The 20,000-nt window shown below is 39.4% G+C and overlaps 1 protein-coding gene across 1 annotated transcript in view; it reads right to left on the minus strand.

Moving 5' to 3' along the window:
- NLRC3 (NLR family CARD domain containing 3) overlaps window positions 1-20,000 on the minus strand; it is a 145,808-nt gene that overhangs the window by 67,810 nt on the left and 57,998 nt on the right. Inside the window, exons 6-10 of the mRNA XM_053694194.1 lie at window positions 18,382-20,000; window positions 16,782-16,868; window positions 6,953-7,036; window positions 6,791-6,874; window positions 1,955-2,038 (exon numbers count right to left, since the gene is read on the minus strand). The exon at window positions 18,382-20,000 is cut by the window's right edge and continues 53 nt beyond it. Coding sequence (XP_053550169.1) covers window positions 1,955-2,038; window positions 6,791-6,874; window positions 6,953-7,036; window positions 16,782-16,868; window positions 18,382-20,000 — 1,958 coding nt within the window. The remainder of the gene's footprint in view (window positions 1-1,954; window positions 2,039-6,790; window positions 6,875-6,952; window positions 7,037-16,781; window positions 16,869-18,381) is intronic.

Below are 20,000 nucleotides of genomic sequence, written 5' to 3' on the forward strand. Positions count from 1 at the left end.
ACCGGCTCAGCTCACAGACATACAAGACAGTAAGTACCGGTCCAGCTTACAGACATACAAGACAGTGAGTAACAGCTCAGCTTACAGACATACAAGACAGTGAGTAACAGCTCAGCTTACAGACATACAAGACAGTAAGTACCGGCCCAGCTCACAGATGTACAAGACAGTAAGTACCGGCCCAGCTCACAGATGTACAAGACAGTAAGTACCGGCTCAGCTCACAGACATACAAGACAGTAAGCACCGGCCCAGCTTACAGACATACAAGACAGTAAGTAACAGCTCAGCTCACAGACATACAAGACAGTAAGTACCGGCCCAGCTCACAGACATACAAGACAGTAAGTACCGGCTCATCTCACAGACATACAAGACAGTATGTACCGACCAAGCTCACAGACATACAAGACAGTAAGTACCAGCCCAGCTTACAGACATTACAAGACAGTAAGTACTAGCCCAGCTTACAGACATACAAGACAGTAAGTACCGGCTCAGCACACAGACATGAAAGACAGTAAGTACTGGCCCAGCACACAGACTAACAAGACAGTAAGTACCGGCCCAGCTCACAGACATAGAAGACAATAAGTTCCAGCCCAGCTCACAGACATACAAGACAGTAAGTACCGGCCAAGCACACAGACATACAAGACAGTAAATACCGGCCAAGCTCACAGACATACAAGACAGTAAGTACCGGCTCAGCTCACAGACATATAAGACAGTAAGTACCGGCCCAGCTCACAGACATACAAGACAGTAAGTACCAGCCCAGCTCACAAATGTACAAGACAGTAAGTACCGGCTCAGCACACAGACATACAAGACAGTAAGTACCGGCCAAGCTCACAGACATACAAGACAATGAGTACCAGCCCAGCTCACAGATGTACAAGACAGTAAGTACCGGCTCAGCTCACAGACATACAAGACAGTAAGTACCGGTCCAGCTAACAGACATACAAGACAGTAAGTAACAGCTCATCTCACAGACATACAAGACAGTAAGTACCGGCCCAGCTCACAGACATACAAGACAGTAAGTACCGGCCCAACTCACAGACATACAAGACAGTAAGTACTGGCCCAGCTTACAGACATACAAGACAGTAAGTACCAACCCAGCTCACAGACATACAAGACAGTAAGTACCGGTTCAGCACACAGACATACAAGACAGTAAGTACCGGCCAAGCTCACAGACATACAAGACAATGAGTACCAGCCCAGCTCACAGATGTACAAGACAGTAAGTACCGGCTCAGCTCACAGACATACAAGACAGTAAGTACCGGTCCAGCTTACAGACATACAAGACAGTGAGTAACAGCTCAGCTTACAGACATACAAGACAGTGAGTAACAGCTCAGCTTACAGACATACAAGACAGTAAGTACCGGCCCAGCTCACAGATGTACAAGACAGTAAGTACCGGCCCAGCTCACAGATGTACAAGACAGTAAGTACCGGCTCAGCTCACAGACATACAAGACAGTAAGCACCGACCCAGCTTACAGACATACAAGACAGTAAGTAACAGCTCAGCTCACAGACATACAAGACAGTAAGTACCGGCCCAGCTCACAGACATACAAGACAGTAAGTACCGGCTCATCTCACAGACATACAAGACAGTATGTACCGACCAAGCTCACAGACATACAAGACAGTAAGTACCAGCCCAGCTTACAGACATTACAAGACAGTAAGTACTAGCCCAGCTTACAGACATACAAGACAGTAAGTACCGGCTCAGCACACAGACATACAAGACAGTAAGTACCGGCCCAGCTTACAGACATACAAGACAGTAAGTACCAGCCCAGCTTACAGACATACAAGACAGTAAGTACCGGCTCAGCACACAGACATACAAGACAGTAAGTACCGGCCAAGCTCAGACATACAAGACAGTAAGTACCAGCCCAGCTTACAGAGAGATACTTACTTTAAGACCCTTAACTTTCGATTCACTAGCAGAGATTGTGACAGAAAATGGGTTCCCTCTGCCTTGATCTCGTTATTCTGCAAACTTTAGGAGAAAGATATCGTAACTGACGATAAAATAGAGTAAGACAAAAAGATAAAACAGAGTGTGACAGAGGATGAAATGAGAAGGGATACAAGAGAAAAAGGACGCTAGATTACAAATCTTGGATTCTTTAGCGCTCCCGCTCGAGCGTTAACTTCGCTAGAAGTTACGTTTTTGCGCGCGACTTCAATGGAGGAGAGAGAGAGTAATTGCTAATTAAAGTCATTTTACAAAAACACATATAATATTTTTCAACACACGTTTTAGCTATTATTAGGCCAGGGCAGTTACTTTATTATAACGCAGACAAATCACTGTTGAGGGAACTGGTGAGGAGTCAGGGAGCTCCTGTGTTTGTTAGGGCTTACTCGTAGTAGAAATATTAATCTGATACTCATTACTTTTGGCGGTTCAGAACCGTTTAACTTACACTTAGCTGTGTATGATGTACTCAGCCTTGATTCAGTTTAGAGCCTCCGGGTGCTTGATAAACCACCGATATTAGTTTGGTCGCCATAATAGTGTATAGCCTTTGAGCCACAACTACTTAGGAGGGTATCCGCAGGTGGTGACTATTTAGGGGTTAACTTTCAGTTACAAATATCTAGAAAGACTGCCGGCAATTATAACACCAACTGTAGGCAGACAAAATATGGAGTGAATTGAAATCAATATTGAAAGATAGAAACGCTGATACGTAATGCACTTGATACTCACTAACTCATTTCTGCCTGCACCTACCTATATATAGATATTAACGGTTTGTGCTGAATTTCAGCTAACCGAAACTGAATTATATATCAGCAAGGATTTGGATGTCATTCTATATTAGACTGCTCTGATTGCATTGCATACTATCAGAACTTATCACAGGTGTGGGAAAGCAATGTTGCTATAGCTGCTAATCTTAGACACTTAAGTCAGCAGCAATACTAATATTCACACCAGTCAGAATGTTTCACTATAATATTTGATATCTAACTATTTAAGCCAATCCTTGTTTCAAACCAATAGCCACATATGTGGACCCTCATTTAGTGACCAATCTTCAATACTTATTAAAAGGTGGTTTTCTTCAAGTGATAAACGAATAGGAACAAACCACACTTAAAGTGGTTAATAAAAGGTTTTTCACCCAGGATAACTCTAAAAACAATACGTTGAGATTATATACTAATCCAAAGGATGTATTAGATATCTACTCAAATAAATACTACTTGTGATCTGATTTAATACTTGCCAGCAGATAACGTGATACCCAAGTATGCACCAAGCACACTGATTGTATAAACATATATTATCATAGGAATACATTTATAATTCAGAAGGGGCTCTGATCCTATATATGAGCACGTCTGAAATATACAAGAATCTAAGAACACCACTATTTATATTGGGCCACACGATTGCACATCAGAGGAGTACACCTTATCTTTAACCGTGGTGACATTTAATAATACTCCACTGTAAGAGTGTTCATTTTCAGTCACTATGTGAAATATGTACATTCAGGTATCGTTACCTAAAGCATTACTCTGGTACAATCTTACAATCAGGTATTAATTTCAGTATCTCAACACTCTACTACGAGTTTTTCAATTTTAACCTGCACATCCCTAGATTTTAACTCTGTTTTTATGTGTTAACAATTAAAAGTTATATTTTATTTAATCCAATGAGATCTCTCTAACCATTCGTTGTCCATGTTATATCTAGTTTAATTCACGTCACATATGCCTACTAGGAGTGCTATGAGTGTATTCTGAGAAGGGTCCTTAACTCTTCGCTTGTTCGTGTTTAGAAAATTAATACACAGCACCACGTACCCCAATTAATAGCCTAGGAGCTACTGAATATAATGAGGGTGTAGGCAGTCTAACTTATTAGGTAGTGCCACTGAACTTTCTCTTTTCTGCTAAATCACTGTCAGTGTCTTTGCTTCTCCTTACAGCGCTGTAACTAAATGAATCACTTGGCAAGTAGCCTTTTGCCTAGATCACTGGGGCCCTCAATTACTCCTGTATTTGTTTTACTTGTTTCATTTGTACCCATGGACAGCGCTGCAGAATATGTTAACACTTCTATACTATAATCGCATTTGTAACGTGTCTGTTGGGGTCACCAGTTGCACATGCATCCTCAAAGGAATTGACCTATTAACCCCTAAACCGACAAACCCTCACATTGCAAGAAATAAAAAAATCTAATCGCCCATACCAAGTATAATAAAAGAAAACTAACCTCTTGCACGAAGTATTAACAAACACTGAAACAGCCAACATCGCAAAATAATAAAGTAATTAACCCCTAATCCGCAAATAACATAATTAAAATATTAACCCCTTAACCACCAAACCCCCACATCGCAATTAACCTAATTAACCTATTAACCCCTAAACCGACAAACCCCCACATTGCAAGAAAAAAAAACAAACAAAAAAATGCCCACACCAAGTATAACAAAAGAAAACTAACCTCCTGCACGAAGTATTAACAAACACCGAAACCGCCAAATAATAAAGGAATTAACCCCTAATCCGCAAATAACATAATTAAAATATTAACCCCTTAACCACCACCCCCCCCCTACATCGCAATTAACCTAATTAACCTATTAACCCCTAAACCGACAAACCCCCACATTGGAAGTAATAAAAAAAAAATAACTGCCCACACCAAGTATAACAAAAAAAAATGAACCTCCTGCACAAGGTATTAACAAACACCGAAACCGCCAACATCGCAAAATAATAAAGTAATTATCCTCTAATCCGGAAATAACATAATTAAAAAATTAGCCCCTTAACCACCAACCCCCACATCGCAATTAACCTAATTAACCTATTAACCCCTAAACCGACAAACTCCCAGATTGCATTAAACTTAATTAACCTATTAACTCCTAAACCGCCAACCCCCACATCCCAGTAAACCTAATTCACCTATTAACCCCTAAACCGCCAAACCCCCACATCGCAATAAACCTAATTAACCTATTAACTCCTAAATCGCCAACCCCTCACAACGCAAATAACATTTAATTACTAAGCCCCCTAAATTAACCCCAATACTAAGTTACACTTAAATAAAACCTAACATTAAATTACAAAAAAAATTCTAAAATAACAAAAAATAAAAAACTGTAAAATTACAGAAAAAAATAAACAAAATTATCAAAAATAAAAAAAATTAAACCTAATCCCTATGAAAATAAAAAATCTCCCCCAAAATAAAAACACCCCTAAACTGAACTACCAATAGCCCTTAAAAGGGCCTCTTGTAGGGCATTACCCTAAGTTAAACAGCTCTTTTACATTTAAAAATTACTAAATCCCCTCTAACAGTAAAAACTCCCCACCCACTAAACCCCCCAAAATAAAATAAAAAAAACACTAAAAAAACCTAAACTACCCATTGCCCCTAAAGGGGCATTTGTTTGGGCATTGCCCTTAAAAGGGCATTCAGCTCTTTTACTGCCCTTAAAAGGGCAATCAGCTCTTTTACAGCCCATTAAATCTCTAATCTTAAAAATAAAAAAAAATCCTAACAGTAACCCAAATAGGTACTCACCGTCCCTGAAGTCTGGCGGAGAAGGTCTTCTTCCAGGCGGCTCCATCATCTTCTATCTCCATCCGGAGCGAAGGCGGCGCGGAGCTGACTTAACTGATGAACAGATCCTCAGCAGCGGTCCTCAGCAGCGGTCTTCAGCGGCAGCAGTCCTCAGCTGCATGAAGGCTCCTCTACATGCGATCGTCCATTGCACCCCATATTTATTGGGATACCTTGCATTCCTATTGGCTGAAATTTTGAAATAAGCCAATAGGATGAGAGCTACTGAAATCTTATTGGCTGATTTGAACAGCCAATAGGATTTCAGTAGCTCTAATCCTATTGGCTGATTTCAAAATTTCAGTCAATAGGAATGCAAGGTACCCCAAATTGATTGCGGTACCTTGCATTCAATCTTCAGTGTACAACGGACATAGGATGAAGAGGCACCTCCACGCCGCAGAGGAACGCCGCCGCCGCTGAGGATCCATGCATAGGGGAAGACAGTTCCGCACCTCCACTCCGCGCGGCCTTCGTTCCGGATGAAGATAGAAGATGATGGAGTCGCCTGGAAGAAGACCTCCGCCGGACTTCAGGAATGGTGAGTACCTATTTGGGGCTTAGTCTTAGACTTTTTTAAAAAAAAAATTGGGGTGGCTTTTTTTTTTAGATTAGGGTTTTTTGGGCTGAAAAAGAGCTGATTGCCCTTTTAAGGGCAGTAAAAGAGCAGAATGTCCTTTTAAGGGCAATGCCCATACTACCAATGGGTAGTTAAGGTTTTTTTAGTGTTAGTTTTTTTTATTTTGGGGGGTTTGGTGGGTGGGGGGGTTTACTGTTATGGGGTAATTATTAATTTGTTTAGGTAAAAGAGCTGTTTAACTTAGGGCAATGCCCTACAAAAGCCCTTTTAAGGGCTATTGGTAGTTTAGTATTAGATTAGGGGGTGTTTTTGTTTTTTGGGGGATTTTTATAGGGGTATTAGTTTAAGTTTCAATTTTTTATTTTGGATAGCTTTGTTTATTTTTTCTGTAATTTTACATTTTTTATTTTGTGTAATTTTAGCTTTCGGGTTTGTAGTTTTTTTTTTTTTATTGACTACCCTCTGGGCAGGCTTATCATCTAGTTATAAATAAAGGATAAGAATAATAATAATAAAAACCCTGTACCACATACATCAGAACAGACTGGGGGCCAGGGACTCACTTTAAACTGAGCAAGACTTGATTGTTCTGCAGAGCATCTGCCAGGGCTCGTGCACCACTAGGTCCAATAGAGTTTCCATGGAGGCTGTGACAGAGCAAACAAGTGGTTAATAAATGTCAAAAACAGATAGAAATGTCACCTTGTAAAGCTGTTGACACTCACTCCAGGACAGAAAGCGATTGGTTCACCATCAGAGCTCGGCCCAGCACCTTCGCCCCTCGGTTGCTCAGACGGTTCTCTGCCAGGCTGCAGACACAACAAACAAACAGGTTCAGAAGTGAATCCCCTGATGACCCTTCCCCTCAAATTACCCCACAATTGCGAAGGAAATTCCCTTATTACTATCCGCTACATATCATGATTTGCTGAGCCAGGAGCGATCATTTTCCAAAGTAATCATCATACATTTTGTCCAGGGGGTAGGGCACAAACATTAGAATTTCCATGGGGCGGGGATTTCCCCCTCCTCCCTTCAGCAGAGCCCAAACAAACAGATATCTGCAACAAGTTAACAATTGTTATATCTCAACACTAAGGTTCTGTTACATTATATTATCTAGAATGCTATTAAAATAGTGAAATACCCCTAGGTACTAAACTGTATTCAGGTTTTTTTCTATGACTTTATCTATCTATTTATCTATCGATCTATCTAGCTATACCTTAATTATTTATCAGAATGACAACATAATTACAGCAGAGTTCAATTTTCACAGAAATATTTAGCAAAATGTGGGGAAAAATATATATAGAAATGATCTTTCTTTATGTTGAAATAGATTTTTAGTAAATTTTTTGAAAACAAGGAATAACAAATTGTGCAATGTTGGTTCAAATACAAAGTCATAGCTTGACAAATATACATAACACAACTACTATGAAGATACTTGCAGTAACAACATCATGTATAAAGAAGGTCTCATCAGATACTATGTTAGAACTTTCATAAAGTTGTATCTTGATCATAGACTCATCTAATTCTTACCAGGCTGAGAAACCAACTCTGCCTATAATAGATAAAAGATAGAGACTAGTAAAGAGAGAGAGAAAGGAAAAGATAAAGGCTATTCTTATAAATAGAGAAATGATCTTTCTTTAAAGGGACGTGATTTTAAACAAATATCCAATTTACTTCTATTATCTAATTTGTTTAGTTATCTTGGTATCTCTGGTTGAAAAGGATACCTAGGTAGGCTCAGGAGCTACTAATTGGTGGCTGCACATATATGCCTCATTTTATAGGCGCATCTAGTGTGTTAACTAGCTCCCAGTAGTGCATTGCTGCTTTTTCAACAAATACCAAGAGACTGGAGCAAATTAGATAAGTTGTTTAAAAATTGTATGCTCTTTCTGAACCAAGAAAGTAAAAATTGGGTTTCATGTCCCTTTAAACACTAAATACATGCTAGATAGAATGAAGCATTCAAAGAAAAGATTAGTCTGAGACTAACCTGTAGATGTATTTTGTAAAGTTTCATTAGTTTTTTAAATAGTGACAAAATAAGTGTAAAGTTTTAGTGTCCATAAAACACTGGGAGCTGCCATGTTGTAACTTAGGTTACCTTCTCTGCTGCGGCCTATTAGGGTCCGTTATAAATAGGTCACTAGAGTGTGCAGCCAATGGTTGTGCTGAATTTAACAGTGTTCTGCACTTCCATTTCTAACAGGAACTAAAAAGCTCACAATTTCAGAATGGAATTACAGAAAGGGCACCAAAGGAAAAAAAAAAAAAAAAGAAAGTATAGTTGTTTTTTTTTAAATATACAAAATATTTTTTACTAATATATCAAAATGTTTAATGTCCCTTTAAGACTTGAATATGTATGAAAAGAGAGAGAACCGGATATGTATATTACAGAAGGTGACAGCACCAGATATAATGCACAGCACCAGATATAATGCACAGCACCAGATATAATTGCACATAATACAATATATTAAGGGCTTTATTTATCAGAAGGCAAATGCCCCGATCGGTTGCAGGCTCGCTCATATGAGCCTGCAAATGATATTTATGAAGGAGGGGTTTAAACGTTCGCTTGTGCAATGCTAAATATGGGGAACAAATGTGACCCACAATTTGCAATGAAATGCAGATAGATTCACAACATGTGAATCTTGTCCCTCCACAAATTGATAAATCTACTCTTAGAATGGTCTATCTTACTTTCTCAGCTGTGGCCTGCTAGGTACAGATATTAAATCCTGTATTCCAGTCTTTTCTGGGGAAATTGAGGAAAAGTTAAATAATGAAAGTGGATTACAGAGTTTTTTTGTTATCTATAATTAGACATTTTCTGAAATCCAATTTTGAGCTTAACTGGTAGTAAAAAAGAAAATCATTACCAATTGGCATTTAACAGGACAGATTTTTCTTTACTTAGGGTGAGAGCAGGTTAATAACCATGGATACTGATCAGCTGAATAATTTACCAATGCTCTATCTTAGAGATCGTGAACATATGGCCTGTTAGTGTGCCCTGATTATAGGAATTAAAAGCACACTGTTTTAGAGAACAGATCCTAGTCAGAACTTATGACATCCTGAGACTTTCTCTTTCACAAAGCAAGTGTCTATCATTAGTAGTCCAACTTTCCTGGAAAAAATACCGGTCATGTTCAGCAACATAAATACACATCAATAAATAATAAAGAAAAAAAAGGCCAAATAGCGATTCTTGACCAGCACAGGGGTATAAAGGAAAATCAATAGAAACTAAGGCGAAAAATGAAACAGGAGATCATGACATAAACAAAAAATGGAATACATATAATAAACACAAAACGATACAGTTGATGGCCACATATAAATAGTTAGGAATCCCAAATAAATAAAGGATCAATTGTCAGAGGTTGATCCTATAAGTAGATATACCCTCAAAAGCCTCTAAATGTGGCTCACAGTTCGGTTTTCAACCTAGAACATTAGTTCATGAATAAAATGAGGGGCGGAAACTCGCCATGATTGGAACCCATTTATTAGGCATAAGAATCCGTAAATGAAAAGTATAATATCCAAGTTCAATTATCCTGGAGAGAAACCGGTATACCGGACAGAGGTATTGTACACCGCTAGACTTGATATCGGCTTATGGCTGTATATATGCAGGGGCAGCTCTTCCCAAGAACTAACTTAGGTCTGTGGATCCCCTTAGATCACCTGTCAGGTATAAAACAGACCTCCCTTATATCAGCATTCAGCAACAATTCTTAACATTAGAAATGCCGTACCTCTTCCATAGTGATCGAAACTGACGTTCTCAAAAGTCCAGGTATGTTTCTCAGTGGTGTAAGAGGCACTTAGTGGTTCTCCACGCCTCCTCCACTGTTGTAAGTGAACTCCTTCAATAATGGATTACGGATCCGATCGGGTAATTTCCTACTTGGGGCTCCAAACTTAGTCGGAGGCGGACAGCTGTAACACCTCAGACTTTCCAAAGCAAACAGCTACGCGCATTGGCGGGCTTCTTCCGGCATCATAAATCAAGAACTAAATCTGCTCTGACTGATTTTAAATGAGCTTTCTTTATAATTAGATACCTACACAATTAGAAGAAGTTTGACCACTATAGGATCTTTAGTTTTATATTTAGCTATATTTTCAACTTTAACTTGAACATTAAAGGGATAAGAAAGTCAAAATTAAACTTGCATGATTCAGACAGAGCCGGTCATTTTAAGACACTTTTAAATTCACTTCTATTTTCAAATGTGCTTCATTCTCTTAGTATCCCTTGTTAAAAAATGAATATGCACATATCATACACTAGTGGGAGCTGCTGCTAATTGGTGCCTGCACACATTTGTCTCTTGTGATTGGCTAAATAGATATTTTCAGCTTCCTGTCAGTAGTGCAATGCTGTCCCTTCAGCAATGGATAACAAGAGAATGAAGACAATGTGATAATAGAATTAAATTGGAAAATTGTTTAAAATTGTATTTTCTATCTGAATCATAAAAGAAAATGTTGGGGTTTACTATCCCTTTAAAAATAGTGTCCATGTCAGTAAAATACCAGCTGGGTGGCCATAATCATTAGCCACATACCTGCTAACTATTGTAAAGGTATAGTAAACAACAGACCATATAATTGTGTATGCACTGCCATCTAGTGGTAAGAAAACATAATTTCTCATAAGAACACTGCCAGTTACTAACTAGAGATCGCTGTACATAAAAACAATTGTTGAAATAATCTGTAACGCATTTCATTTTCCATTTACAGAGACATTAAACACTAAATAAATGGTAGATAGAGTGATAGATTAAAAGAAAACATTAGACTGATAATATTATGCAGATTTATTCTTAAAAAAAATCTGAAATTATTTAAATATTGAATAAAATAAGTATAAAGTTTTATAAATCATAGAAGTAGAAAGACAGTGTTGGTTATGCAAAACTATGGAATGGGTAATAAAAGGTCCATCTATATTTTTAAAGAATAATAGTGTTCAAGTAGACTTTAATGGTCCTTTAACATTAATTTAAGGAGCTATCAAAGTTGTTTTTGTTTTTTCTGTATTTTAAAAAGGCAGCAATAAAAGTAAAATCTCCAATGAGTTTGCTCTGGCTTACAGGAAAGCGTTCACTTGCAAAAACAGCTTCAGAAATAAGTTTGTGTGGCATGTGTGTAACATTGTTATCAGGTGTTCTGTCAAAATTAGCTACCTAGTTACAGGGGCAACCTTTAGCATTTGTGGGGCCCTGGGCAGGATAAATTTGTGGGGCCCCTGTCCCTAGTACCTTTATTCCCCTGCCACTTGTATGACCCACTCGCGTGCCAACATTCAGTGATACCTATATAAAGAATAACACAAAATAATTGACCTCCTGAAGCCATAAACGGCACTGTAATGAATATATCATAATGGTTTCTTCCAGTTGTTGCTGTTTATGTTGCATTGCAGTTCATATATTCTAACACTAGGGACAAGCATGAGGTATAACAGTGAAATGGGTGTGTTATCTTCAGTTAATAAAAAGTTCTTGAAGTTGAACAATGGTGCATTCATGAGTTCTGTGCATTCTATAACAGGAGATCTTTACATGGTGTCAGAAGTAAACAGATTTATTTAAAGGGCCATAATCCCAAATGTTTAAACACTTGAAAGTGACGCAGTATAGCTGTAAAAAGCTGACTAGAAAATATCACCTGAACATCTCTATGTAAAAAAGAAAGATATTTTACCTCAAAAGTTCCTCAGTAGCCACATCCCATTGTAAAGGACTTCTAAGCAGCATATTAGTATGTCTGTTCCGGGACAGCTGAAAGGATGAGCCTCGTGCACTCTCATTTTATTTCCCTATTCAGTGTAACAATGAAATCTCATGAGAGTTAAGTCAAATCTCATGAGATCACAGTAAAATAATTCATGACCTCAGCACTGCTGATGCTGATTGGCTGCTGTTCATTTCTTCATTTTTTAATTTTTTTTTTTACCTGCAGCTGGGAGCAGCCGAGTATAACTTTTTACACAGAACTTACTCTGCTGAGCTGAGGAGATTGTGAGGTAAAATATCTTCCTTTTTTACATAGAGATGCTCAGGTGATATTTTCCTGTCAGCTTTTTACAGTTATACTGCATCAGTTTCAAGTGATTTAGCATATGAATATTATGTCCCTTTAAGTTTGTCATGGCTGCAAGCAGACAGCAAGTGCCTCCTATGGACTTTGATAAAGGCAATGTATGTGAGCACTGGACAAGATGGAGAGAGCTCATGGAATTATTTGCTGGTCCTGATGCTTACAAGTGGACACAGGAGCAGAAGGCTGCACAGTTTCTCATTTGCATTGGAGAGAAAGGCAGAGATATCTGCAGATCATGGAGTGCAAGTGGAGCTATATCTGCTGAAGGTAAAAAGGATCCCAATGTGTTATGTGAGAAGTTTGAGGCATACTGTAATCCTAAGAAAAACATAACTGTACAGAGAAAAGTGTTTTATGAAAGACATCAGGGTAAAACAGAATCTATAGATGAGTGGGTCACACAGCTACATCTCATAGCTAAAGACTGTGCCTTTCAGGACTGTGATGGTAAAAGATAGAATTGTGATGGGATCAAATTCTAGAGAAGCACAGGAACAATTACTGCTAGAAGAGGATCTAACCATAAACTCTGCAGTAAAAATAGCTAGAGCATATGAAACATCCAGAGCTCACCTGCAGTTAATTTATAGTGACACAGACACAGGAGTCTTACATTTGGTTCAAAGGAAAAGTGAAAGTAATCAGATTCATAGCAGAAAAGCAAATAACCTGCAGGAATGTGCAGAGCAAACTCTTTACAGAAGCTGTACTAAATGTGGTACAAAACACACTAAGAATACACAGTGTCCAGCACAGGGAAAAATATGCTACAAATGTCAACAACCATTTTGCCAGGGTGTGCAGTATAAAGTATAGAAAGTCAGTGAATCAATTGGAGCAAGATGAAAATGAAACTGATAGTGACATTGATCAAAGTACAATATTTCTAGCTATGGTGGATAAAACAAATGTAGAACAAGATGAAGTATATGTTGAGATTCTTGTGTGCACACAAAACATACCAATTAAATTCAAGATTGATACAGGTACACTAGTAAATTGCATTCCTGCTAGCACATATTATGACAAGCTGGCAAACATATGTGAGCTTGAAAAGTCTGGTCTGTCAAAACTTGTTCGTTATGGAGGACACCAGCTACATGTACTGGGAAAATGCTTATATCAATGTTATAAAACAAAAAACTTAATTTGTAATTTTATGTTATAGACACCCCAGCAAAGCCTGTTTTAGGGTTAAGTGCCTGCAAACAGCTAAATCTTATCAAAATAGTAATGACTGTTGATCAGTATAACAAAGGTTTATCTAAGCAACAAGTTGAGGAACTATTTTCAGATGTGTTTCAAGGGCTAGGTTGTTTGCCTGGTGAATGCAGCATTAAACTAAAACCAGATGCACATCCAGTAATTCATTCACCAAGAAGGATTCCAATTGCCATAAAAGACAAACTCAAAGAGGAACTGGATCGCATGCCATGGTGAATTTAGGAGTGCTGGAAAAAGTAGATGAGCCCACTGAGTGGGTAAATTCAATGGTTGCATTAGAAAAGAAAAACTCAGGTGCTTTAAGAATATGCATTGATCCAAGGGATTTAAACAGAGAAATCATGCGAGAACACTACAGTTTACCAACTCTAGATGACATCACACACAAGTTAGCACATGCAAAATTCTTCATATTGGCAGCTCAAATTAGATGAACAGAGCAGCAAGCTCACCACTTTTAATTCACCATTTGGAAGATGACGCTTTACTAGAGTTCCCTTTGGTATTGCCTCAGCACAAGAAATATTTCAGAAAAAAGCACATGAAACCATTGAAGGCCTTCATGGTGTAGATGTAATCATAGATGATCTTCTGGTATATGGATCTACACAGAAAGAATATGATCAAAATCTGTGTGCACTATTGGAACTTTGTCGAGAGAGAAACATAAAGTTAAAGCCAGGTAAAATGCAAATCGGTGTTACCCAAGTTAAAATTTTTAATCATATTCTGTCACAAGATGGGCTAAAAGCAGACGCAGAGAAAATAGCAGCAATACAACATCTGGATCCTCCTACCTCTAAGAAGGAATTAGAAACCATTCTGGGTATGTTTAATTATCTGTCAACATTTGTTCCTGGACTAGCAGAATCTACAGCTTCACGAAGAGAACTACTCCAAAAGGATGCCCTATGGAGCTGGAATTACTTAATAAATAATGTTTTTAAAGATGTCAAAGGTCTTATTGTGCGTTCATCGGTAACTGGATTACAATATTTTGACCCCAAGAAGGAGATAACAATACAGGTTGATGCCTCTCAGTTCGGTTTAGGAGCAGTGTTAATGCAGGAAGGCAGGCCTGTTGCATATGTTTCCAGATCAATGACTCCTACACAATGCAACTATGCCCAAATAAAAAAAGAAATGTTGGCCATTGTAATTGGTTGTGAAAAGTTTCATCAATACATCTATGGACAGAAAATCACAGTTGAGATTGATCATAAACCACTTATGAGCATCATGGAAAAACCACTTGTGTCCGCTCCACCAAGGCTGCAAAGAATGATCCTAAGAATACAAAAATATGATATGCATGTAGTATATGTACCTGGCAATAGAATTCCAGTAGCTGATATGCTTTCAAGGACATTTAAGCCTGGAAAAGACGAAAGAGAGGAAAGGGACTTGGAAGAGCATGTGCACTCACAATTACCTGCTACTGATGATAAACTTAAAGAAATACAGATAGCAACAGAAAGGGATGCAACTATGGCCAATTTTATCACAATAATAAGGCAAGGATGGCCAAACTCAAAAGCCAAAGTGAATGTTGACTTAAAACCTTACTGGAATGTAAGAAAAGAACTGTCAATAATTGATGGGATTGTTTTTAAAGGGGAGATAATTATGGTTCCCCCGGAGCTCAGGAAAGAAATAATATATATAGGGCATTTTGGAATAGCCTTGTGGAAAAGACGTGCTAGGGATCTCTTTTATTGGCCTGGAATGAATTCACAAATTGAAGACATGGTCAATAATTGTGCAACATGTCAAGAAAATCAAAGAGCAAACCAAAAGCAGCCAATGGTAACAAGAGTACAGCCAGAGAGAGCTTGGTGAAGAATTGCATGCATCAGACCTTTTTACATGGAACCATAACAACTATCTTATAATGGTAGACTACTACCATTTTGCCTTCAACACCTACACAACTTGCCTCAAAAGTACAGAATCCTGCAATGGTTAAACAGTGAGTGGAATCATTAAAAAACAGGCAGAAACAGTACTATGATCGTGGGTCTAAATTTCTAAAACCGTGTGAGCTTTGGCGATAGGGTAAGGATGCAAAATTTAGAAGGGAGGTGGAAACCTGCAGTGGTAACCAAAGTAACAAGTGCACCCCGCTCATATATTGTCCGCACCGAGAATGGCAAAGATTACCAGCGCAACAGAGTACATCTACGCCATAACAGAAGTACAAATGCAGGAGTTACAAATATTCCAGATGCAGTGCTTTATGTATCACCAAGGATGTCACATAGTGATATAAATGAAACTCTAAACTCAACTGATGCTTCACATGTGGACATACAGGAGGGACAATTACTGAGTACAACACCAACCGCACAACACAACACCAACCGCACAACTCTCTGATAACAGCTCCAATGTGATTCTTCCTAGCACGACAGAAACAGCACAAGCTGAGCTACCCAGTAGATTCTCCAGATATGGACAGAGAATAAAGCCAAAGTATTGGGAAGATTATGAACTACATTACTGTGTGCTTTGTTTTTTCTTTTTTTTTTAAATGTATATTTCTTTATATCTAATATATATATTGTTTTATTTTTTTAAGAAGGGAGATGTAATGAATATATCATAATGGTTTCTTCCAGCTGTTGCTGTTTATATTTGTTGCAGTTCATATATTCTAACACTAGGGACAAGCATGAGGTATAACAGTGAAATGGGTGTGTTATCTTCAGTTAATAAAAAGTTCTTGAAGTTGAATAATGGTGCATTTATGAGTTCTGTGCATTTTATAACAGGAGATCTTTACAAGCACCTCACCTTTGACATTGTGGGCCCCCAAAGAGTAGGGCCCTGGGCGGGTTCCCCTCGCCTGCCTAACCATGTGCGCATGCGTGTAATTACGTCATCGCATTCCACACATTCTTTTGAAACGTATATGTGGAGTGTGATTAAGTAATTGCGTGCATGCTCTCATGGAGGTAGCTAATCTTGATGAGGTAGCTAATTTTGACAGAACACCGGAGCAGTGACAGCATCACATGAGAACCTTAAAGAACACCAGAAGGGAAAACAAAGGCAGCAGCATATTGTACAGAGGCCACCATAAGAGAAAATAGTGATGACTGCCAGTCTCAGGACTGCACACCCCCTGTCATAACAGCAGCATGTTCATGCCCCAATAGGCAATGCCAATTATATCACCTGATGCTTTGTATGGCGCAGTCTTTAGCCCGCAGCACACTGGCAAGGAGCTCCATCACGACATCCTGAAAGTTGTTGTTATCCATCCTGTAGCAAAAACAAAGAGTTGAAGTGTTACTAGATGTATTTAGATAGGACTGACTGTGGTCAGCTTGTGGGAAATTATAACAGCCCCTGACTCAGTTGCCAGTTTAAGTAGCAATTTAACTGTACATAATAACTGTCACTATTTTCTTGGGACGGTTATTGTTTTTGGCCTCATGTTCTTGCTATTATTGTCCTGTGAGTCTGTCCTTCATTGTAACAATCTGCCCTCAGGCCTGTGCTTGGCATGGAAGTCTGTGGCTGTGGGAACATGATGTGAGGTCTTTGTTGGCCTAATCTATATATTTGTTTCCATATTGTCCCTTGTATTTTACATTAGAACAGCAGAAAAAAAAGTACTGTATAATTTGGTGAACTGTCATCTTGCAATCTCTTCCTACACTATGGATTAGATGGGATAATACAATAATCACTATTTTGTGCATGCTGTGTGCAATTTACATTGCATGTTTTGGGACAAGTTAGAGTGGGAGGAGCTAAAGACACCGCTGTGGGTGTGGTAAATATTCCTATAACCCGTTTACTTGGTTGCTATGCTGTTATCTGTACCTGCATTTTTTTTCAATTGTTGCCCTGAAAGTAGCGCTCATCGAGTTTCACTGGCACACAATTAACTTTCAATTTGTAATACAAGCGCTAACCTGCCCGTGTTAAAAGGTTACTTTGAGAGGTGTTTGCTTGCAAGTGTGTGTGTGGGGGTTGGGGGTGGAATTAGCACGCTACTTGTAATTTGGCCCTATATGAGTACGTTTTTTTTACTACATTAACATCTTAAATGCTGCAATTGTTTTTCAACAGCCAAACTCCACCGACCATTTGCTTTGTTTGGAGAAGCCAGTCTGGACACATGTAGCTGCTGTCATTCTATTAGTAAAACTATTGTTTTGTATGTTCTAATCGGATTCCCTTGAATCCCTTGAAAAAGCCTGTTTACCTGGTGAAACGTATGTCGGAGCGAAATTATTGGACTGAGCATAAATATTTCATCATATAGGGGGTAGGACTGTTGTGTTCATGTAGTTTTCTAGAACTGCATAATGGACTAAGCTCTGTAGATCCCTAGCAGAGCAACAAATGGTAAAGTGCTATGCAGTTTACTAAAAGTATAACCATTTAGTGAAATGCACTGCAAATTCAATCAAATATTCTACAAATTGCTTGTGAATAACAGGTACAATGCTTTGCACATTCACAGGGACACACAGTAATAATCGTAATTCTTTAGATTTCCATAAATATTTAACTGGTGTGATGTTCTCTAGATCTGTAATACAGAAGACCTTGGCATTGTATGATTAACATATCTAAAGCTGTGCTGACCTGAGCATGTAAGTATCTGTACAAATCTGTACAGAGCTCTATCTTGGTTTAGGTAGCCATCCAATGCTCTGCAGACTTATTAGAATGTATGTGTAGATGCTCAATACTCTGTAGCACTGTTTATAGTCTGTATACAATAACATGTTTTATTGTCTTTGTATGATGATGACTTTACCTGAGGTTGGTGCAGTACTGTAACTGTGGCAGGAGACTCTGCACAAGGCTGTAGTTTAGGCACTGAGAAAGGTTGATTTCCTGGGTACAGCTCTGGGATGCCCGCAGGAGGTATGCCAGGGCACAGCAGCTCAATGGATTCAGTTTTCCTCCCAGAGTTCCATTCTTTAGTCCTTCTTCAACCGTTGTAGTCAGTTCCACATGTCCCACCTCATGCAAACAGCAAACTAGGTTCACTGCTCTGCATGAGACTGTCCTCTCCATGCTCAGTAGATACTGCAGGTGGTCCACAACTGCCCCTCGATGTACACTTGGCTCTTCCTTACCTGGAAGCCACCCTGCCAGTACCCTTAAGACCTGAGGAGAGAGGAGGCCAGTCACAAAGCGCAAAAATACTGGCAGCTGCCCTCCCTCAGGCTGCATTGCCCTTTGAACTGTACTCTTGTAATGGTTCAGGAAACCCAACTTGGGCCAAGACATCCCTCCATCAGCAAAGAGGTCAAAGATTGCTCTTTTGGCAGCAGAATGGTAGTGAGTAGCAGCTAAGAACTCCTGCATAGAGAGGTGGGGAAAGCGAAATGAACAACACATTGGAGAATCCTGTTGAAGCAGCAGATGGGCACATAAACTTCCCTGGGTCAGTGGAGTATCAATCCCACATGATTTCAAGTCAGACTCATAAAAAACTGAACGCTTTCTGAGCAAGCCTTGAAAGGCTAGTCTTCCTAAGTTGCCAAGGGTCCGCCTGGAACTACCAGACTGCTCTGCAACCTCTTTGTCTCCAAGCTGGGCTCTCAGGTACCAGGAGAAAATAGCAGACAGTGTTGTTGGTATATATGTTGGCTCATGAATATGAAGCAAATATCCAAGAGATAGCCCGATGATTCTACATAAGGTTGGCACTGAGCACAGGGACTGCAATGAACGGTGGCACTGCAGGTGTCTCCAGACCTGCTCAGCTACATTACTGCTGTTGGGTAGAAGATGACCCAAATACCTCCTGACCTCATCCGTCTCTAGACCAGGTATCTCAGTCATCCTATCCACAAGCCCCCCCGGTATTTTGGCAGCAGCACCTGGTCTTGAAGTCACCCAAACACAAGTGTCAGGAAGTAGGTTTCCACGTAGGATGTTTGTTATCAAACACTCAGGTGAAAGTTCCCTCTGTGGGTCAGTGCAGGCAATAGAGTCTGAAAAATCCAGAGCAGCTCGTAACTCATCTAGTCCATCTAGTATGAGAAGAGATCCAGGTAGTGGGACAGAATAGCGTGGGCAAGCCAGACGCACTAGCTGCTCAGTAGAGAGTCGGTCATAGATATTCAGCTCCCAAAGGTTTATGGCTAGTATACAGCTGATGCTTGGACAAACCTCTCCCCGAGTCCAACGCTCCACAAACAGCCTAACCAGAGTACTTTTGCCAGCACCTGCTACACCTAGTGTGAGTGTGATACGTGGGGGCAGGCTGACCTGTGACAGGGGCAGTAACAGCTTCTCCAAGGACAACCGCTTGGGGCTACCCCTGCCTCCCTGGCCTAGTTCCAACTGCACAATGTCATGTTCCTGTAACTGTGCATCAGTTAGTCCCTCCACCAGCAGCAGAGAACCTAACGGTGCCAAGAG

This window comes from Bombina bombina, chromosome 11 (assembly GCF_027579735.1).
Source record: "Bombina bombina isolate aBomBom1 chromosome 11, aBomBom1.pri, whole genome shotgun sequence".
NCBI lineage: Eukaryota > Metazoa > Chordata > Amphibia > Anura > Bombinatoridae > Bombina > Bombina bombina.